The sequence below is a fragment of the Euprymna scolopes genome, chromosome 36 (assembly GCF_053919585.1).
Source record: "Euprymna scolopes isolate OS-2025 chromosome 36, ASM5391958v1, whole genome shotgun sequence".
Classification (NCBI taxonomy): Eukaryota; Metazoa; Mollusca; class Cephalopoda; order Sepiida; family Sepiolidae; genus Euprymna; species Euprymna scolopes.
The window spans coordinates 948,841-971,452 of NC_136517.1; the positions used below are offsets into that span (position 1 = coordinate 948,841).

A 22,612-nucleotide genomic window follows, 5' to 3' on the forward strand; every position below is an offset into this window, starting at 1 on the left:
AATCGTTAGTAGCGGAAATTCGGTAAATTTGTTAACTTAAGTGGAATGGCTCATCAAAAACTTGTTTACATTAGACACCCCTAACGAAGCATATTGCTACTTGGACATAATTAGCTATTATTTGGGACTACGCCTAGAAAAGATTAACAAGATGTTGGTTTACATTACATTTAAACTTCTGCATATCAGTAAATTTAGGGAAGCAGGCAGCAGGAAAGGAATTCCAAAGTCTAGCTGTTCGAGGCAAGAAACTATTAGAGTAGAAAACTTTCTGGCATTTACGGACCTCAACAGGGAAGGGTGAGATTTTGTTGCTAAGCGGGTTTGTCAGGAATATGTACGTCGAGGGGGTACAAGTGTAACGAGTTCATCAGAGCACATTCCATTAAAATATTTGTAAAGCAGGCACAGAGATACAACACTGTGGTGATGGGACAGGGGTTACAGTTTAGGTTTTTTTTTTTTTTTTTTTTTACATTTTCACCCCAAACAAGGCACATTGCCACTTTGGTGTAGGGGGCTACTATCAGGGGCAACAACTACTGGAGTACTATGTAGGGATTTGGGCAGCAAGATATCGGTTCACGTTACACTTGAACTTTTGCACGTCAGTACTGTTGGGGAAGCAGGGATCTGGAATGGAATTCCAGAGTCTAGCGGTTCTGGGGAAGAAACTATTCGAGTAAAAAGATCTTTTACATCTAGGGATCTCTACAGTGTGGGGATGGGATTTAGTTGCCTGTCGGGTTTGTCGAGGATGCTCACGTCGTGGGGGCACAAGTGTCTGCAGTTCGTCAGAGCATTCACCATTAAAATACTTGTAGAAAAGGCAGAGGGATGCAACATTTCGTCGATGGGACAGAGGCTGAAGCTTAGATGCCAGTTCAGGGCCTATCAGGTTTGCGACTCTCTTTTGAACCTTGTCAAGGAGCGAGAGACTAGTAGCAGATGCACCAGCCCAGATGTGGCAGCAATACTCCATACATGGGCGAATGGTGGCCTTATAGAGGTACAGGATACTTTCGGGTGTTAGTAGTTTTCTAGCACAGTAGAGAGAGCCCACCTTTCTTGCAGCGGCCCTGGCAATGCCTTCAATGTAATTGTTCCAACTCATGTTTCCTGTGAACGTTAGGCCAAGGAGTTTGACAAAGTAATGCCGCTATATTAGCCAAACCATCAGTTTCTTTTTTTTTTTAATACCAACGATTTTATTTTTTTATTTCATTTTCACCCCAAACAAGGCACGGTGCCACTTTGATGTAGGGGACTGCTATCTGGAAGACAATTGCAGGGATACTATGTAGGGAGTTGAGCAACAAGATGTTTGTTTACATTGCACTTGAAATTCTGTATGTCAGTACAATCGGGAAAGCAGGAACCCGGAAGGGAATTCCAAAGTCTAGCAGTTCTGGGGAAGAAACTGTTAGAGTAGAAGGCTTTCTGGCATCTGGGGATCTCTATGTGTAGGGGAGGGGATTTTGCTGCTTGTCGGGTTTGTTGGGGGTATTTACATCGAGGAAGTACAAGTGCTGTAGTTCGTTGGAGCATATACCATTAAAATACTTGTAACACAGGCAGAGGGATATAACATTTCATTAATGGGAGAAAGGTTGAAGCCTAGCTGACAGTTCAGGATCTATTAGGTTGCCAAATCTCTTTTGAACCCTGTCCAGAAGTGAGAGACTAATAGCAGATGCACTAACCCAAATGTGGCAACAATACACTATACACGGGCGAATGATGGCCTTATAGAGATACAGAATACTTTCAGGCGTAAGTAATTTTCTAGCACGGTAGAAAAAGGCCACCTTTTTTGCAGCAGCTGCAGCAATGCCCTCAATGTAGCTGTTCCAATTCATGTTCCCTGTGAACGTTAAGCCGAGGAGTTTGAACAAAGTACTTTTAGGTAATTTATCATCAGCCATAACTATTGGTGGTTGAGAAGGTTTTTTGTAATTATTAAAGGAAAGAAGCTTAGTCTTGGCAGCATTGAATGTTACCATCCATTTTTGTCCCCATTCAACTACAGACTGGAGGTCTTCCTCTAGGGTTTCCACTAATGACTTAAATATGTGTTCATTTGTTTTTCCTCATGTCTACCATAGAGCGTGATGTTATTAGTAATATACCCATCTCAGAGACGAGTTTAACAGGGAGGTCATTTATGAATATCAGGAATAACAAAGGTCCAAAGATAGACCCTTTAGGTACACCTGCATTTATATATTGTTTTGACGTACGTCCATTGAGGACAACCTGGATTTTTCTCTTACTTAAGAAGGATTTAATTATGTTAAGTATTCGTCCAGTAATGCTACATGATCTGATTTTCTTGAGACGACCTTCATTCCATACCCTGTCAAAAGCCTTAGATATATCTAGGGCTACTGCCATAACTTCCCCTGTTTTATCCAGTGTATGGTATGTACGTTTAGAGGTTATAGTTAGAATATCTGCTGTAGAACGGGCTTGCCTAAATTCATATCGTTGGTCAAACAGTAGTTTAACAAGTGTAAGGTGATGGACTAGAGCTTGATTAATTATGGATTCAAATATTTTGCCGAAAAGAGAGAGGAGGTTAATGGGGCAATAATTTAATCAAGATCCGTTAAGCCATTTGTTGAAAAGTTTGGAGAGAACTGGGGTAACCTCAGCAGAGCATTTTTTTAATAGTACAGCCAGGATGAGATCAGGTTCACATACTTTTGAGATGTCTAGGTTTTTTATGATAACATCTATTTGAGGACTGATTTTCAGATCATCTTATGCGGTTTCTGTCCGCAAAGGAAAATCAGGGAGGAAGCGGTTTGCTGGATCCAATGTAGAGTTTGAGGCAAACCGACTGGCAAGCATGTTAGCCTTCTCGGTTGCCGTGTAAACAACCTCATGATTGTTGGATAGTGGGGGGAATTGTTGATTGTTCATTATTTACTACACTGTCGTAGATTTTCCAGAAATCACGAGTTCCTAATTTCTGCCCTTCAGTGCGGTTTTGGTGGTTTTGGTGTATTCTCTCTTAGCTGTCACTATTTCTTTCTTGACATTACTTCTAGCTTCTATAAACTTTTAACTGTTTGTACTGGACTTATGCCAGATAAATGTGCAGTATGCACACTGTCTTTGAGAAATGGCAGTTGTGCAAGTAGAAATAAACCATTGGGGAGAGTGGGATTTGCTATAGAACTTCTGTGTGGGAACATGTGCTTCACTTGCTGCTTTGAACCATTTGGTGGTCTCATTTGCACAGTGTTCTGCAGAAAGAGAAAAGATATTTCCCCATGGTGCATCACTGATAAGATTTCTGGTGGCTTCCCAGTCAGCTTTCTTACAGTACCTTGTCATTTTGAGCAATGGCTCTTCAGCTTTGGGTTGAGAGTTTAGGGTGATTTCTACCATTATCACAGCGTGATCAGCATTTCCGAATCGGCTAGAAGCATTCATCACACAATCATCAGGAACTGTGGTCAGAAATACATCTAGCAGTGAGGCTTGTTGATCTTGTCGATCTAGGAGACGGGTTGGAAATGTAACTGTCTGTGATAGGGAATGAGATATAGAGAAGCTATGTGCTATACTACCAGGTGCATCTATGTAAGTAGAGAAACCAAGCCAATTACTGTCATAGACATTGAAGTCACCGAATACATGTATGTGCGCTAGTATCAATGGAGAGTACTGTATCTATGCTGTCAGAGACTTGGTTGATTAGGGATGCAACATCATCTAAATTAGTTCTAAGCCTGCAGATATTTGTGAATGCAAGCCTCAAGAGAGGAGGCGATTTTGTTTTGTTTGAGTTTACGCCTGGTTTAATTGCAATATTTGACTGAACTGCTATTTTATTTTATTTAAAAATTTCAGTTTTAGGGTGAGAGGTGCTGGACAAAGTGGTTGTGTAGAATGCCAAACATGCAACACAAGTGGACCATCAGTCGACTCTTCATCTACAGGATTGTGGCTTGGAAAGCCCACCGGAAATGAGTATAGGGTCCCTTTCCATGCGAGACATGGCACTACAACCATCCTGATATTATATTACTGATGATGGAGTAGCCGCTCTAAGCACTACAAAAGAGTTAGGGCTTCTGTACTGTCAATCGGAATACAGCAGCTAAACAAACTGTCAAACTGGTACCCTCAACCCGTAAGACAAAAAATAACCCAATCCAATTGCATTAGCATATATGGCACTCAAGCACCCCCAAGATGCCCAGTTTTAAGAGCTGTAGCGGGAGTGGAGAATGGTGTTCATTTCCCTAATCAGGAAACAAGGTCAAACATTGAGAGTCTATCGAGTCCTTGTAATCACACCTCTGTGCCCGACTAATATGCAAAGAAGGAATATGAAAGCCAGGCAATAGGCATAGCCTGTCTACTACTTAAGCAGTTTAGGTTTGAAAACCGCACATCTAAGACCGTACAAGTTCTCTCCGATTCTCTCTCTTCTGATCTTGAGCAAGTGGTACAATGGGAAAGAGGTGGCTTGTTACTTTTGATGCATCTAAAACCAAGCTTTTATCTTTACATTATCAACGCTTTGATCCCCATCTGGCATCAATTGAAATGAATGGCTCTCGTCTTGAGGAGGCCTCATGTTTTGACAAGCTTCTGGGCTTGACGTTTACTCCTGATCTTAAATGGAACACACACATTAAATCCGTTGCCAAGGCTGCTGGAAAAATGGTGGGATCCTTCTATCGATCCAGTAGATATCTTACTGCTGATGCAATTCTCTATATATATAAGAGCCAGGTACGTTCAAGGATGGAGTACTGTTGCCACATCTGGGCAGGTGCTGCTAGAAAGGACTTGTTCTGCCTTGATAGAGTTCAAAATAGACTTCGTAACCTTGTAGTGGGGTATCTTTTTCTCTTCCCTGCAACCTCTCTCTTACAGAAGAGATGTTGCGAGTTTGTCTCTGCTTTATCGTTATTTTTATGGCAAGTGCTCGACTGAGCTTCAATCTATGGTCCCCTATCGCCAAACTTTCACAAGAAACACCTGTCTAGCAGAAAACACTATCAATAATTACCCCCACCCTTTATCTGTGCCTAAACCTAAACGTAAATTCGATGAACAAAGCTTCTTTTTTAGAACTGCACGCCTATGGAATTGTCTTCTGTTTTCCTGCTTTCCAGCTGACTACAATATGATTGTCTTCAAGTCTAATGTAAGCAAGTTTTTGATGAGCGATTCCATATAAGTTTACCAATTTACCGAATTTCCATTACTAATGATTACTATATTGTCTAATATCTACTGTACACTCTTTAACTCTTATCCTTGAGTGGCCTCTTGGCCTTTATAAGTGCTGATGCCTATGTAAAAACAAAAAAAAACAAAAGAGAAAAAAAATGGTAATTTGTTCGAGTCACCAGCTCTAGGAAAGCCGTGGACCAGGACTGAAGAGGCCTCCCTCCCCTTTCAGTGTCAAGGGGTATGAGGTCAGTAGCATAGGTTTAGCATCAAAGACTAAATAATTTAAGAGTGAAATTATCACCCTCATATGTCTACGGAAGTCCTGCCTTGATAGAGTTCAAAATAGACTTCGTAGCCTCGTAGGAGATGTCCTTTTCTCCTCCTTACAACCTCTATCTCACAGAAGAGATGTTGCGAGTTTGTCTCTGATGTATCGTTATTTTCATGGAAAGTGTTCAACTGAGCTTCAATCTATGGTCCTCCCTCGCCAAACTTTCACAAGAAACACTCGTCTAGCTGTAAACACTATCAATAATTTCCCCCACTCTTTATCTGTGCTTAAACCTAAACGTAGATTCCATGAACAAAGCTTCTTTCTTAGAACTGCACGCCTGTGGAATTGTCTTCCGTTTTCCTGCTTTCCGGCTGACTACAATATGGTTGTGTTCAAGTCTAAGGTAAATAAGTTCTTGATGAGCCGTTCCATATAAGTTATTAAATTTACCAAATTTTCATTACTAATGATTACTATATTGACCAACTTCTACTGTACACTCTTTAACCCTTATCCTTGAGTGGCCTCTGGGCCTTGATAATGTGGTGATGCCTTTGTAAAAAAAAAAAAAAAAAAAAGTAGTATGTAACCGTTATTTTCCAAGCGTCTTGTTTATCTACTTAGGCGTGATTTGTTACCAACAGCTCTGACGTCGGCAAATAAACGGCCTGCTTTCCAGAGGTCATGACAGCTCTGCCTACGTAACCTGCGTTCTACGTCATGGGTTTTTTTTTTTTATGTATCTGTGTGTACGCGGATTATGATGACGTATAACGCATTTCAACTCTCCTTACATTGGTTTCGATTTTGAACAAAAAAAAAAAAAAAAAAAAGAAGAGAGAGAAAAGAAAACCCCCCGTAGCAGAGGGCCGGAGATTATCTTTTGTCGTCTTAGGAGTCTATCTATTATTTTCTTTTTGTTTTTATTTTGACTTTGTAAAACAAACAATAACAAATAAATAAAAGATATTCTATTAAGCGCAGACATAATGAATGCGTGTATTGCCAGGGGTTTACATCGGACATTTGTCTCGGGTCTCCTTAAAAAACACGTGAAAGGTTACTCGCCCTTGCAGTTAAAGTTTTCACGACAATTCAGCCCTTCACCTGTAAGTATTTTCATTTTTTATATTTAGGGGGGCGGGGGCTGAAGTAAGTAGAAAATATTTATTCGTGCACAATATTCACAGTAAATTTTCAACTGTGGCGCTTTTTGTTCGATTAAAAAATACCTATAAAAAAAAAAGCAATAAAAAAACATGGGTAAAAAAAAAAACTCATCTGTTTTTTTCCAATGATCAAACGTCTTGTTTATTTCAATGATCTTCAGTGAATTATTATATTGTGTATTTTCATTATGTGATTAGTGCGAATTTATACATGTTATTTGGAATTACTGATTATATATAAAAAAAAAAAAAAAATCGGTGTTTATTTAGAATAACACATGATTTAAAAATAAATTCCGAAAAATATGATGTACGTACTCGCCACGGAACGAAGATGTCATATCCAAAAATTACGTAAATTGATCAAATAGCATTTTTTAAAACGATTTTAAAACTAAATTAAATTCATTACGAGGGTGATTTTGATCTCGATAGTTCGAATTGAGTTGTCTCCTCCTTATTTATAAACAATGACTGTCAAAAATTGTTAATCGTTAAAAATCGTAAAATTTGATTTTATTAGTTAGAAAAACTACTTTATCAGTTTACGTGACTTTTAGAATATGACATCTTTGTTCAGTGATAAGTACGTCGTAAAAAAAAGAAAAGATATTTCTGCGATTCATTTTTTTTTTTAAATAGGTATAAGCACCTTAGTAATTGCTGAGAACACGTGCTACAAGTTACCTAATTAAATACATACCAGTAAATGCTATAGAGGACAGGTCAACTCAAGCTACTCTAACTTAGGAGCAGTTCTTCCGGGTTTGTATTACTGTACACATAGATTCGAAAAAGTTGTCAAAAAACAAATATAGAACAAATAAATGTTATCAAAGGCAAGATAAGTTACTTTTCTACCTAACTGGATATATTTTTTGTGTTTTTATTCAGTGTAACATGTTTATTCAGCTCGAAAAACATGCAGTGTTTACCGATGTATTGGAAAATTCAAAATGGCAGCCGACTCTCTCTCGGAGAGGGTACGTTTGGGAAAAGGTATTATAAATAATAAACTAGACAAAATACTGTTAGAAAACAACCGAATATATGTCAACTTATGTCACGGTAACATATATTGAGCGAATTTCTAACAGTATTTTGTCTAGTTTATTATTTATAATACCTTTTCCCGAACGTACCCTCTCCGAGAGAGAGTCGGCTGCCATTTTGAATTTTCCAATACATCGGTAAACACTGCATGTTTTTCGAGCTGAATAAACATGTTACACTGAATAAAAACACAAAAAATATATCCAGTTAGGTAGAAAAGTAACTACTAACTTATCTTGCCTTTGATAACATTTATTTGTTCTATATTTGTTTTTTGACAACTTTTTCGAATCTATGTGTACAGTAATACAAACCCTGTGAAATAATTCGATATAAAAATTGCGCATTTTAAGGGTCAATGTGCATTAGAGTACCAGGTAGGCACCGCCAAAACTGGGGGGGGGGGCAGGTCAGTACTTTTTGACGGACCGTCTTTTTAAAAATCTACCAAAAATCAGGTAATTATCCGATCAATACGAAATTTTCAGCGATTATTAAGAGAAGAATGAACTTTATAACAGTGTACTTATTTTTCATAAACGATATTTATATATATATTCTTTTTGGTACTTATACAGTTTAATGACGACATTAAAAAATGGAAATATTGAAAAAAAATTTTTTTGTACGTACCTGTTATAGACTGAAGTTCTTCGAAAAAAAATTTCACTTCATTTGATCAAGTAGTTTTTTTTTTACAGCGAAAAACAATTATTTATCACGGCTACGTCAAGGTGGCCATTTTGGAAATGTTATTGCAGCGCCCAGGAATTCCCCAAGGGCAGGTAGCTTTCCCCAAGGGCCGGTAACTGCCCTACGTAGCAGAATACCTCCATTTTAGGCCAATCTAGCCCTTTTTTTTTCCACCAGAATGAGAATTTTTTTTTTTTTTTTTTTTTTTTGAAGACAGATGCCATTTTTGGAGTGTTTTTTTTTTTTTTTTTTTTTTTTAATTTGTAACAGAAGAAAATAAAAATAAAATATTAGAAAAATTAGAAATATGCAACCGAAATTTTCGAATTAAAAAAAACAAACTTAGGGTTTGTATTACTGTATATGGATATGTTTTTAGTGTTTTTATTCAATGTAACATGTTTATTCAGCTCGAAAAGCATACAGTGTTTACCGATGTATTGGAAAATTCAAAATAGCGCCAGAGTCTCTCTTTAACACAGTAACTTCAGGAAAGACGTTATAAATAATAAACTAGACAAAGTACTGTTAGAAATTCGCTCAATATATATTACCGTGACATAAGTTTACATATATTCGGTGTTTTTTAAATAGTATTTTGTGTAGTTTATTATTTATAACACCTTTTCCCAAACTTACCATGTTAAAGAGAGTGTCAGGCACCATTTTGAATTTTCCAATACATCGGTAAACACTACTGCGCATGTTTCGAAAATAATCGCGTAAAAAATTCTTCAGTTCTTTGCATTCTTCAATTTCTTGGCATATTCAATAGTATTCTGCTTTAAAAATTAAAAAAAAACGGAAAAAAATTGCAGATGTGATGTGCGCATCTCATTCTGGCGAAAAAAAAAAAAGGCTAGATTGCGAAATCTGGCCTAAAATGGAGGTATTCTGCTAGGTACATTTCCAAAATGGGCACGTTGACGTCGTCGTGATAAATAATTGTTTTTCGCTGTAAAAAAAAAACTACTTGATCAAATGAAGTGAAATTTTTTTTCGAAGAACTTCAGTCTATAACAGGTACGTACAAAAAAATTTTTTTTCAATATTTCCATTTTTTAATGTCGTCATTAAACTGTATAAGTACCTTTTTTTTTGCTTACAAACCCCCCCTTGTTTTGAAGTGGGAACAAATATGCTTAAAATAATCATCTGAAACTGAAATCAACATATTGTGTTGTTGTAAGGGACAGAATTATAGATTAAAAAAAAAAAAAAAAAAAAAATTGTTGGCATACCTTATTTTGACGTCTGAATATCAGAACTTCGATTGTGTTTAATTATCCCGCTTTTGAGTTTTGAAGTGTGAAATTCGGTGAATATGTTAAGTAAAATAATTAATTTAAGTTAAGCAAAACAAAAAAAAAAATTTGTTAATATTTATACGAAAAAAGCTATTTTAAAATTTTTGATAAATAAATTAACAATTTTTTTTTTTAGCGAGCCGCATAATGCATGCCCATTATTAAACAGGGCATGCTTTGAATAATCGATACCAAAAAAAAAAAAATTCGATAAATATTGTGCCCTTTGTGTTAAAAATAGCATCATTTTTTTCGATCCCATTTGAAAACGTTTGCCGCCTTTCGACTACGGTGGACCAAACGCGCTGAAATATCTTTTTTTTTATTCTGCTTTAAATTGCCCCTCCCCCCATTTTGGGGAGCCTGGCCCCCACACACATACACATTAAAAACCAAACTCATACAAATGGTCACTTATCTGGTACTGGCCAGCCTCAGCTTAATAATACATTGAAATTTTCGTCACTGAAAAATAAGTTTTTTTTGGCCTGTTTGGTCTTCCATAGTTTGCTTTTTATCAAACGAAAACGTAAACAGAGTCGATCTGAACTCTACGTCAACGCGAAATATCTGGTTACCTATATGAATAAGTGGAATTATTTGAAATTCAGGTACTTATATTATAATATTTTTGCATATTCTCTTAGAAAATCATCCTAAATCTTAGTTAGACAATAAATAAATTAATTAATTATTTCAAAACCCCTTTTTTTTTTAAATATTTAAGTACGTTTTTTGTGCAAGACAAAAAATGTCAATTGTTAACTTTTTGAGAAAATTTAACATTTAAAATTGAATTAAAAATAGTAGAAAAAGTTTTACATTATTCTGTTTTCTATATGATAAAATTCAGGGTTTTATCTTTCTGGAAAAAAAAAAAGTTACTCAGAAATAATGGATTTTAATAAATGTAATTTCGTTTTAAAAAACAACAACAACTTGATTTTGCGGCCATTTTTGGCGGTGCCTAAGCTAAAGCCTTATTTTTAAAAAGCTAAGTTTTAGAGGTATTCGGCTCTGTTTTGAACGAGTATCACATTTAAAATTGTCGCCGACGAGTAATTTTTATGATATTAAGACCTTTATTATCCGATGTATATTTTCACTGGTGGCCATGTTTGCTTTTGCGTGCGCGCAATAATTCAATGCATGTGCGCGCAAAACAAACATGGTCACCAGTGAAAACAATAAGGAATACATTGGATAATAAAGGTCTTAATATCATGAAAATTATTTGTCGGCGACAATTTTAAATGTGATATTCGTTCAAAACAGAGCCGAATACACCGTAAAAAGTAACTTTTTATAAGCTTTTAACTGCTACTTTAGCGCGTAATAACCATGTTAAGGTGCCTTCTCACGAAGGCAAAATTAAACACAAAATCGTTTTTGGATATGTGAAATGGACTATTGTGCAGTAAAAGAAAAGAGGAGAGGAAAAAAAAACAAATAAGACAACAAATAACAGTGCTTCTTCTCCATATATAAAATATAGTTGCAAAATAAAAATAAAAATAACAAGAAACCTCTATGAAGTACTTACTTGTGATGAAAGAAAATACCGGTCATCAAAATTTACGGGAATTAATCAGTGTTTTTCTTTTAATTATGAAATTCGACTTTTATCCATAGTCGGAATTTCGCCGCAATTATCGTTTTCATTATTATTTTTCATATGAGTATAGCCATGGAAAAGCACTTAAATAACTGTTACCACAATAAAATGTGTTTTATTTTTTACTTATGTAATTTTCAGGTGTTTTTACTGAAATTTATCTATGCATTTGTTAGTGTCGCTATTACTTAGCCAAGGCAGCGTGCTTTTCAAGATGGACGACAATTTCACCAGCACTTGCTTGCGAAAACACGCTGGCTTGGCTAAGTAAAGTAACGCTTGAAAAACACGCTGGCTTGGCTAAGTAAAAGTAACGCTAACAAATACATAAACAATAAAACCGACAGTTATCTCCTCGTCTTAATGAAAACGTTTTCTCCGACAATTGAAAACAACATTCTTGTTTTCTGTGTGCCTAGCGCCAGTCGGAATTACTATGAACAGAGTTTCTTTCCTAGAATTTCCCCTTTGTGGAACACATTACCACGTGATTGCTTCCCTGCAAGCTACAACATGATTGTCTTCAAATCCAATGTCAACAAATAACCGTCCTCATAAGTAATCAAAACTTTGTTCATTTCATTCATCTTTTTCAATCCGTTTATAATATTCTTCATCGTTTAAGAGACTCTTCATCGATCTTGTTCATTGTTAACCTCCAATGGATTTTGGCCTTGATAAGTAATGACGAAACACATACTACACTTTTTAAAGACTAGACAGCTGTTTAATTTATGAGTCCTCATAATTGAAATATAACATCATCATATCGTATGAATCCAAAGATTCTTTTGCTGGCATTGGGTTTCCCAATAATTTTTCTAACCAGAATTCGGTGCTAATCCACTTACTGATCCACGCTATTTTTTAAATCGTATTTCCAAGTTTAATTAAAGATTTATGATATGTTTTTTTATTCAATTGTAAGATTAAAGTACAGAATAGGTACAAAACACCCTCCCCATGTTAAGAATGGCTTTTTAAATAACATTATTTCAGCACGGATCAATAATACCCAGAATTCTTTCTTTCTAGAAAGATATCGGGTACTTACGTGAGGGACCACAAGAAGGTTGCCAACATCCTAAGCGAAAGCGATTTTCTTTCTTTTTTTTTTTTTTTTTTTTTGTGGAACGAACTGGATTCAAACTTGGAATACCTAAGCCACTTGACCACCGTCACCTTCCATTGAAATATAGTGATTTAATAATTATCATTTTTAATTTTTTTAATCTTGGTTAGATGTTTCTTGTTTGAGTAGAACACCACTATCCTTATATTCCAATAAAAAGTGTGGTAATTGTAAAGATCAACTTCCATAGCTGCCCATAAAGTATGAGGTGCCTTCAATAAGTTTCCAGACTTTTTTCATAAAGACACTTTTATTGATAGTACACACATTAAACTCTAGTCTCCTTTGAAGTAATCTCCTCTGGCTGCAATACACTTAAACCGTTCCAACAATTTTTGGAAGGGCCCATGGAAGTTCTCTTATGTGAGCATGTCAATGACCCGTGTCACAGTCTCTTTCATCCCAATTGTCTCGACAGCCTCTAAAGTTTTCCTTGAGCTGAGGGAATAACCAAAAGTCACAGGGAGCAAGGTCTAGACTATAGGGAGGGTGAGGAACTGTCTTGATACCCATCTCAATCAAGAAATTTGTGACAAAGATGGAGTTGTGGACTGGTGCATTGCCCTGGTGGAAATGCCACTGACCCGATTTGAAGAGCATTGGCCTCTTCTGAAAGAATCTCTTCTTGAACATCCTTAAAACCTTGTTGACTGTCTGTCCGGAACCCAGTGCATGTAGATCATGCCCATGCTATCAAAAAAGGGATCATCATAAGTTTTTAGATGGATTTGTTCGGTTTGGCCATCTTGGGTCTGGGAAAGCCAACATGCTTCTATTGGGTCTCTGGAATTTATCAGCTTGACCATCTTCCTGCTTTCATGACAATGTCTTCCTTTCTAATCTTCTCTGAGCACACTTGGGACAAACTTTGTGCAAATCTTCCCTATCTTCAGTTTCTTACAAATAATTGTGTGTACAGTTCCCACACTGACATCAAATTGTGCACTTATTGTCTTTATAGACACACGACTGTCCTTATCCATGAAATTTTTATATAGCCAATCAACTCTGGTGTTCTGACTTCCTTACTCCTCCACACCTATCATTATCCCTCAAACTTCCTGCCTTCATTCTGAAGTATTCCATACGTATCTGTAGCATTTTTTCCAAGTTTAAAACAGAATTTTATTGCATATCTTTCTAAAGTGACTTCACATCCAGATTGCATTTTTGAAATTCACCAGCTGTGACAATCAGACTTTAGTACAGTGTATTCTAATCCCTGCTGTAACTGTTCATTTTAACCTGAAGTCGTAAAAATTGGTCAGTCATTTCATAAGATCTACGGCAATAACATACTGAATTTTCAAGAGTCTATGACAATTTTAAATGCCTGTATAAAAAAAGTCTGTAACTTATTAAAGGCACCTTGTACCAATTCATATGAATTGGTACAAGGTACTCGTACGACTTTTTGAATGGATTGATTCCACTATTGACATCCTTTTTAAAATTGGCTACTTATTATTATAATAATAATAATAATAATAACTAGCAGGACCCGTGTACTGGCGTTTCACAGGGGAATTATGACCCATTACCAAGAGAGATTCTGTAAAGTCCTCTATGATTATCTAGTGTATTATCATATGTGAGTCATGTAAACTACTGACTATGGATAAGTAGTAAAAAAAAAAAATATTAGCACAGAAAGATGATGACAATGGCCAAAATGAAATAATCTGGCTTCCACTGTTGCGCATTGTCTGGCAGTGACAGCTAGCGGAATCCACTGAGTGTCATTGACTGATATCGACCTAAATTTGAATGTTCCAAAATTAAATTGACTGTCACTGGATGTCGCTGACCTGTAGTGGTGTTATGAGGCATTTCGTGGGCACAGGCTGCCCCTGTGACAATCAATCATTGTTGGTTTAAAATGAAATTACTTTTCTTCAATTATTGGGCACTGTCATTCAGTAGCGTTTATGAATGTTATCAGCAGTAAATGGTGAATAGTATTTTTTAAGGTGGTTACTGGTGCTTGATGGCACTGAAATGTACTTTAGGGTACTGTTGGGCACTGGCAGGCACTTTTTGGCATTGGTGAGCATTGCTGTATTGAGGCGGTTGCTTATGGGTAGTGGCTGCTTTAACAACTCTCTCTCACTGTTATTAAAACTTTAAAAATGGTACCTGGAGGCTCCTTGTTAAACACTCAGCATTACAAAGTGAGAATCAAGATAATTGGAGTAATCCAGAGAAATGAATAGCATCATCCCGTATGTCTTCGTGTAATACCTAATGAAAAGGGAGCCTTCAGGTTGTCCTCGACTATGGTCAATAATCTTACAAAAGGTACTTTTATGTTGTATACATCTTTTCTATTTTTGGGGGAGTTTTTATTTTGAAATTAAATGGGTATAAATGCCAAGGAACCCAAATTTCTATAAGTTTTAAATCATTTGCGTTGTATATTTTTTCTAATTAAAATACACAATTTTTATAAAATTGATATAAATCTCGCATGTTCTTATAAATTATTTATTTTCATTATTAATACAAGCACTTTTAACATGAAAAATAATTGAGTTAAAACTTGCGGAAGTTGTGTTTATTGCCCATGTACCAAAAGAATATATGCAGGTAGATAGAAAAGCAACTTTTATTGCCTTTGGCAAGAGTTATATGTTGAATGTGTAGTTTTTTTTGCTTTTTTTTTTTGCTTTATTTTATACACCTCTTTCTTTCTTGTTAACTATAATGCAACATTGGAATAGAACGGTGCTAACACTGTTTGGGTTTAATCAGCTTCCTCCAAAGGAGGAAGTTCAATGGGAGTATGAAATTCAGCAGTGATCCCCAGTCGCATGTATATCCTTGATAGGGGAGATGAGAACGTTAAGTTTTTGCCCTTCTTGCAGGGAGGTGTCGACGTCCTCCTATATACAGCACCTGGAATTCCCAAATTGATCACCCATCTGGGCTCAAAGTTGCTTAACTCCAGGGATCTAACGAGAATCGGTGTGTCGACATGATTATGCCGTACGAAAATGCAACATTTTTTGTTTTTTGTTTTTTGCCTTCTTAGCGGGAAAGGGGGGGGGAGAATATTGAGTGGCAAAGCTTTTCCTAGATGTGTATCCTTTAATTTCTTTCATGAGAATGTTAACCGCAATGCCACGTGGTGTGTTGTTATCACACTTTTATTTGTGTCAAGGATTCAATTTTTAATTTTTTTAGTCAGCCTTATATCGTCTGCTGGATTTTTGTAAAATTAATATTTGGGGAAAGCAAAGTAGATCTTTTATTTATTTATTAATAATAAGTCACCAATCACCATTTATCAAGGACAAAAGGCACTCGAGGATAAGGGTTAAGGAAATGAATGGATTGTCAATTGAATTTTTTTTTTTTTACCATATTGTCGCTTAGAACATAAAGTGCTACTATTTGGGACCATGTCTAACAGAGGATTGTGGGGAGTTGAGCAGCAAGATGTCCGTTCACATTACATTTAAACTTCTGCAGGTTAGTACAGTCACACTCTTCCTCAACATCAGCAAAACAAAGGTAATGAAAGTAACACAGGCACCAGATAATGAAAACCTGATTGTGGGCAATCAAAATGTTGAAGATGCAGATTTCACAAACAAAATAGATGATACCGAAGTAGTAAGACGACATATTACGATGGCAAAGACAACAATGATTATGCAAACTAATATCTGGAAAGACAAATCCATTTCACATCGACTTCTGAAAACTTTGGTATTCTCAATAGCAACATACAGAGCAGAATGTTGGGTCTTGAAGGAAGTTGACAACAGGAAAATTGGACAGCTTTTGAATTGTGGTGCTACCGTAGAATTTTTCATGTAAGCTTGGTGAACAAACGTACAAATGAATGGGTTCTGGAGAAGATTGGACCATGTTGAAGACTGCTGGACAACATCAATGACAGAAAATTGCGATTTTTGGGACAATGGCCAGAACAGACAACCTAACAAAAAGATTTGCTCTTTAGTACAACCCCTGGAAAAAGAGGACGTGGAAGACCAAAAATAAGAATGTCAGACAACTTGAAGGACATCGTGGACATGGCTGAGTTGCTCAGAATGGCACAGAACCTGAGTCAATGGCGACGATTCGTGAAGAATGCCATGGCTGCTTAGTAATGACCATTCCGTCAAAGAGAGAGAAAATAAAAACTTCAGCCTTTTATTTATTCACTAGCAGATGTACCTGGCGTTAAATTCCTTTAAGAGAAATAAAGTATAAAAAAAAACAAAGACAGAAAGAAACTGAGACCTGCGCATGTGAGTATTATATTTTTTCTAAACAGTTCACTTCTTGTAAGTAAAAATTAAATTGAAACAAAAACCTAAAGACAATGAGTCAAGTACGATAATCATTAGCCCAGCTTGACACAATCTTTAAAAAGTGTTTTCAAATGTACTTATTCTTAACATAAGTAATCTGTCATATGAACCATTTGCACATGTGGATTCGTGAAACAGTTGTCAAAAAGATAACCTCGAACCAATTTTTAAATTTTGACACCTTAACGGACATTTTTTTCCAGATGAAAACTGATTAAAAAGTTTTCCACATGTCTGACTATCCTATATACCTAATTTCAAGTCTGCATATTAAAAAATTTGTTAAGTATATAGGTTGAGAATTGTCCTCACACACATTCTCACTATTATAGATATATAGATAGATTTAAATTTTTTTACATATTAATAATCTCTGGCCTTTTTTTTGTTTGTAAAAAAAATAAAGGAGAGTGGGGTGAAAAAATAAATATACAAGCTAATCAAAAACCTTGATTCCAGTAAAGCAACTAGCCCTGACGGTATTTCAATTATAGTGCTCAAAAAACTTTAACCTGAACTAGCGCCAATACTTACAAAACTGTTTAAACGTTGTCTTAAGTAGAATTGTTTCCCATCACTCTGGAAAGTCTCGTCAGTATGCCCTGTATTTAAGAATTCAGGTGATCGCTTATCTCCCTCTCAGTACAGGCCAATAAGTCTCCTGTGTGTCATGAGTAAGTTGCTGGAATCTGTGTTAAATAGAGAAGTAATCAACCATCTCAGCAAAAATAACCTTCTTAATGACACGCAATATGGTTTCCATTCTGCTAGATCTACAGCAGATGTGCTTACAGTTATATCTCATAGGATTAGCAAATCGCTCAACAGAGGTCACCTTTCTAGGGCAATTGCTCTTGATATATCAAAGGCCTTTGATAAAGTATGGCATAAAGGTTTACTTCACAAGATCTCCTGCTATGGTATAGCTGGAAATGTCTTCTCAATTATTAAATCATTTCTCTCTGATAGGTTCATAAGAGTAGTAGTTGATGGGCAGAAATCAGAAGCTCACAGTATTAATGCTGGCGTCCCTCAGGGTTCCATCCTGGGCCCAATTTTCTTCCTGATTTACATTAATGATCTTCCAAATCACATCCTTACATCATTTGTAGACATTTATGCTGATGACACTACTATATAGGGTAGCACATCTAAGATCGTAAACAACCAAGTTCTCTCTGATCCCTATCTGGCATCAATTGAAATAAATGGCTCTTGTCTTGAGGAGGCCTCATGTTTTGATAAGCTTCTGGGCTTGACCTTTACTCCTGATCTGAAATGGAACACGTACATTAAATCTGTTGCCAAGGCCACTGGAAAAATGGTGGGATCCTTCTATCGATCCAGTAGATATCTTACTGCTGACGCAATTCTCTATCTATATAAGAGCCAGGTACGTCTAAGGATTGAGTACTGTTGCCACATCTGGGCAGGAGCTGCTGGAAAGGACTGTTCCTGCCTTGATAGAGTTCAAAATAGACTTTGTAGCCTTGTAGAAGATGTCCTTTTCTCTTCTCTGCAACCTCTATCTCACAGGAGAGATGTTGCAAGTTTGTCTCTGCTTTATCATTATTTTCATGGCAAGTGCTCGACTGAGCTTCAATCTATGGTCCCCCCTCGCCAAACTTTCACAAGAAACACTCGTCTAGCTGAAAACACTATCAATAATTCCCCCCACACTTTATCTGTGCTTAAACCTAAACATAGATTCCATGAAAAAAGCTTCTTTCTTAGAACTGCACGCCTGTGGAACTGTCTTCCGTTCTCCTGCTTTCTAGCTGACTACAATCTAGTTTTCTTCAAGTCCAACATAAAACAAGTTCTTGTTGAGCTGTTCCACTTAGTTAACAAATTTACCTAATTTCTATTACTAACAATTACTATATTGTTCAATTGACTACTGTACAATCTTAACCCTTATCCTCTAGTGGTCTCTTGGCCTTAATAAGTGGTGATGCCTATGTAAAAAAAAAAAAAAAAAAATGCAACAAATGTTACCAAAGGCCAGATATGTTACTCTTTACCTACCTGGATAAGTTTTTTGTTTTAACTTACTTTAAAGTGTTCATTTACTTTGAAACAAAAGCATTGTTAAGTCTGTTGAGTTAAAATGAAAAAATAAAAAATTAACAAGGCTTTATGTTGCGAGTGAACAGTGTTTTTTATTTTTCAAGTGGCGGCTAGAAATAATAAAACTTTTATATTTTGGCAATTGCGTCTTTTTCACCGACAATCTTCTAAATTTTATTGCTGAGTGAATGTCTTTTCAGCGTTGTTTTTTTATTTGTTTAAATAACAAAGTTAAATTATTTAGACAATAAAAATTTTATTGAATATACTCCTTTTTTTTTTTTTTTAACAAAAGCTGTTTAAAAAACATCTGAAGAAATTGGAATGTTTATACCTTCAGGTCTCAACATAAAATTTGATGTATATTTAGAATTACACTTATTTTAAAAAAATACAGAAAAACCTTTATGATGTATGCAATCATCATAGAACGAAAATGTCATATTCCAAAAATCACATGGGTTTGGCTAGTAACTTTTCTATTTGGCTAGTAAACGAAAATATTTAGTTGTCAAAGGTCAACTAAAGCTAAATTTGTCCATAGAGCTCTGATTAAACAATACTAGTAGAAACATCCACAATAAATATCACTAATCGTGTGAAAATATGTTCTATCAATAATTTTGTTTACTGTTAACACAAATTAATGAAAGCCAGAAAAAAATGAATTTACCGAAGTCAAAATACCCCAACTACAAAAAATTGCAAGATTTTTTTTTTTTTTTTTTTTTTTTTTTTTTTTCGATTTTATGTTGGGTCTACTATACATGATACTAAAAGTTGGACAAAATTTGAGCATGGGAAAGTTTCAAATTTTGAAGTTAAACATTTTCCATTACGTTTTAAATCTCTTAACTCGATCAGTTTTCATGATAAACCAATAAATTTTGCATTTTCATCCATGTTTTCAGGGTCAATCTCCCACATGAAATAGTTGCCAGTGATGTTGAATACCCCCTTACACCATATCTATGGTTGGCCCGACCTCTTCCCTTAGCTACTTTTACAGAGTGGACAAAAAAGTGCAGTAATTTTGGTATGGATCCCAGGTTATATGATGTGATTTTTCTATTATAACCTGGCTCCCTTGGAAATGAGAGGAGGATATTCTGCTTCTCCCGACCTCACTCCCTATTGTTGCACTCAACTTCAATCGCATACAGACGTATACTAATACATGGAAGGGGGGGCACCTACAGTTTGATTGCAAATGAGTATGCTTCATTCACTGTTTAAAACTATGGAAGAGCGACTGTGGTGTTTGATGGTTATGATGTTGGACCAAGTATAAACGACTGTGCACATCAGAGACAAAGTTGTAAGTTGAATGCAAAGAAGATAAACATTACAGAGTCGACAATATTTTCTGGGAAAAAGGATGTCTTGTCGAATGGGGCGAACAAGCAGACACTTATCCAGCTGATCATGGAATGAATGAAACAGAAAGGATGTGATGTTATTCAAGCAGAAGGAGATGCTGATGTTGAGATTGCAAAAGCAGCCATCAGTATGTCTGCTTTCAGACCAACAAGCCTTATTGGAGAAATCATAGATCTTCTTGTTCCCTTGCTGTTTCATACAGATGTTTCCAAATGTACTGCAGTCTATTTCCGCTCTGACAACGTGAAAGCATACATCTATAATATTAAGGTTCTCAAACAGGTGCCTGAAGCAGTTTGCAATGATCTATTGTTTCTGCATGCCTTTACAGGATGTAATTTGGTGTCCAGAATGTTCGGAATAGGAAAGAAGTTGGCGTTTCAACAAATCATCAGAAGAGAAAAGACAATGAAAAACTGTTCAAAAGCATTTTCCCAACAAAAACAAATACAGGATGTTGTGGAAACCAATAGTCTTAAGGAAATGATAGAACTGTTCAATAGAAGGAGTCACTGGCATCGATTAGATGCAATATGTTCTGCAAAAAGCTGCAAAGACAAAGATGTTTGTCACGCCAGAACAACTCTCTCTAACCTCCTCTGTCTGTAGATTTCATTCTCTGTGGACTTACTACCAAGTTATGGAGTAGATAGGATGTAGTTATGAAATGGCACCATCTGAATAGGGATGGAAAGTAGGAGACAAACTTGTTCCAGTAATAACAGGCAAAATTCCCACTCAAGATGAACTGATTCAGATGATTCATTACAATTGTTTGGAAGGATGCATTACCCTAAGGTGTACCTGCAGAAATCATGAACTAGAATGTACCAGTGCATATGGACATTGCCATGATGAAAAGTGCTCCAGTCATTGAGGATGAGGAGGAAGAAGTGTGAAGGACTTTGAAGAAACTTTATATGAATCGGATATGGGCAACCATAGATATGGTGTAAGGGGGTATTCAACATAACTGGCAACCATTTCATGTGAAAGATTGACCCTAAAAACATGGGTAAAAATGCTAGATTTATTGGTTTATCATGAAAACTGATAGAATTAGAGATTTAAAATTTAATGGAAAATGACTTGTAAGTCGAAAATGTTCAACTTTAAAATATGAAACTTCCCCATGCTTGAATCTTGTCCAACTTTAGTATAATGTATAGTAAAACCAACCTGACATAAAATGGCAAAAAAAAAAAAAACTCTTGCAATCTTTTATATCAGTTTTGACAGGACTAGTTGTGTATATCATTCTTTCTTATTCGACTAAGTAAGAAAGTTCAATTAACAGACACAATTATTATTCTTTCTCTTTAAAAGCTGTCACTCCTATTCAACTTTCTGCACTTGTCTTTGAATGAGTGCCTATTTTTTCTCTTGCAAGAACCGAACTTGCTTTTCAATATAGAAATCCCCACATCTACAATGCCATATATTTTCTCACGCGTCTACCCTCTTGGATATTCTTTTTCTTTTCCTATTCATTTCATTTATAATGGTGTCTTAGTAGTTTATTTGTCGTCAGCGCTCAACCAAATGCTGCAACTACCACGCTTTCATGTAATCTTTTCAATATAATATATTAACAAAAGATTAGTACAGGTCTAAAAGTGAAATATATTTCAGGCACAACTTTTCCCTCTGCAGAGCTGGTATGAAGCAAAGGTCAATCAGTGGATGGTTCGAACATTTCATGTAGATTGTCTGCTTGAAATCTGAGCAAAAAACAGCATTAATGTGAAAACCTGGCCGACCTCTGCAAGATCTGACCTAAGAAGGATCTTCAGATCCAAGATTTATGCAATCCAATGCTGATAGAGGGAATGTTGTCCAGGATTTAACTTGAGATGTGACTGAATCATTGGAAAGAACCAACCCAGTTCACGCATTACTGAGGAAGATATTAAGTTATATTTAAGCGATTTAGGGGATGGCACGAAAGCATAAAGATGATTGTCGACTTTAAAAATTATATTACCGTGTAATCTCATTAACAGACCCGTTCTTATTAGATCACATTGAACGTGGTGAGTGCCAGATGGTTAACCTTTAGGGAATACCAGATGCTGCACATGGGAGAATGACTACACCCTTTCACAAATTAATGTTGTCAACATCTGGTTGTGGCTAATAACCGTGAAATGGAGATTATCCTCTATATAATGTCTATATTCTTAATATGAGAAACATTAAGTTGTAGTGCACAACATATATATAAGAAATTCAATTTAAACTCTGCAAATTAGAATTTACAACAATTTAATAATCGACGACGAATACAAGTTGAAAAGTTAAAATTTTCCAGTAAATGTCGAAATTCTTTTCAACTCCAAAAAAACCTTAACAATGTCGATTTTTAAAATTTAACTTAAAATGAGCACCCACTTTCTGG

The 22,612-nt window shown here is 35.9% G+C and overlaps 1 protein-coding gene across 2 annotated transcripts in view; it reads left to right on the top strand.

Annotated features, from left to right (window-relative positions):
- The first annotated feature begins 6,198 nt into the window (after positions 1 to 6,198).
- LOC145260279 (2-oxoisovalerate dehydrogenase subunit alpha, mitochondrial-like) overlaps positions 6,199 to 22,612 on the top strand; it is a 44,399-nt gene continuing 27,985 nt past the window's right edge. The window contains exon 1 of one of the 2 annotated variants that reach the window (XM_080118117.1): positions 6,199 to 6,582. In XM_080118117.1, coding sequence (XP_079974243.1) covers positions 6,463 to 6,582 — 120 coding nt within the window. In that variant the 5' untranslated portion in view covers positions 6,199 to 6,462. Of the gene's footprint in view, positions 6,583 to 8,131; positions 8,154 to 22,612 lie in introns of those variants that run through there. The other variant, XM_080118118.1, reaches the window with a different exon arrangement.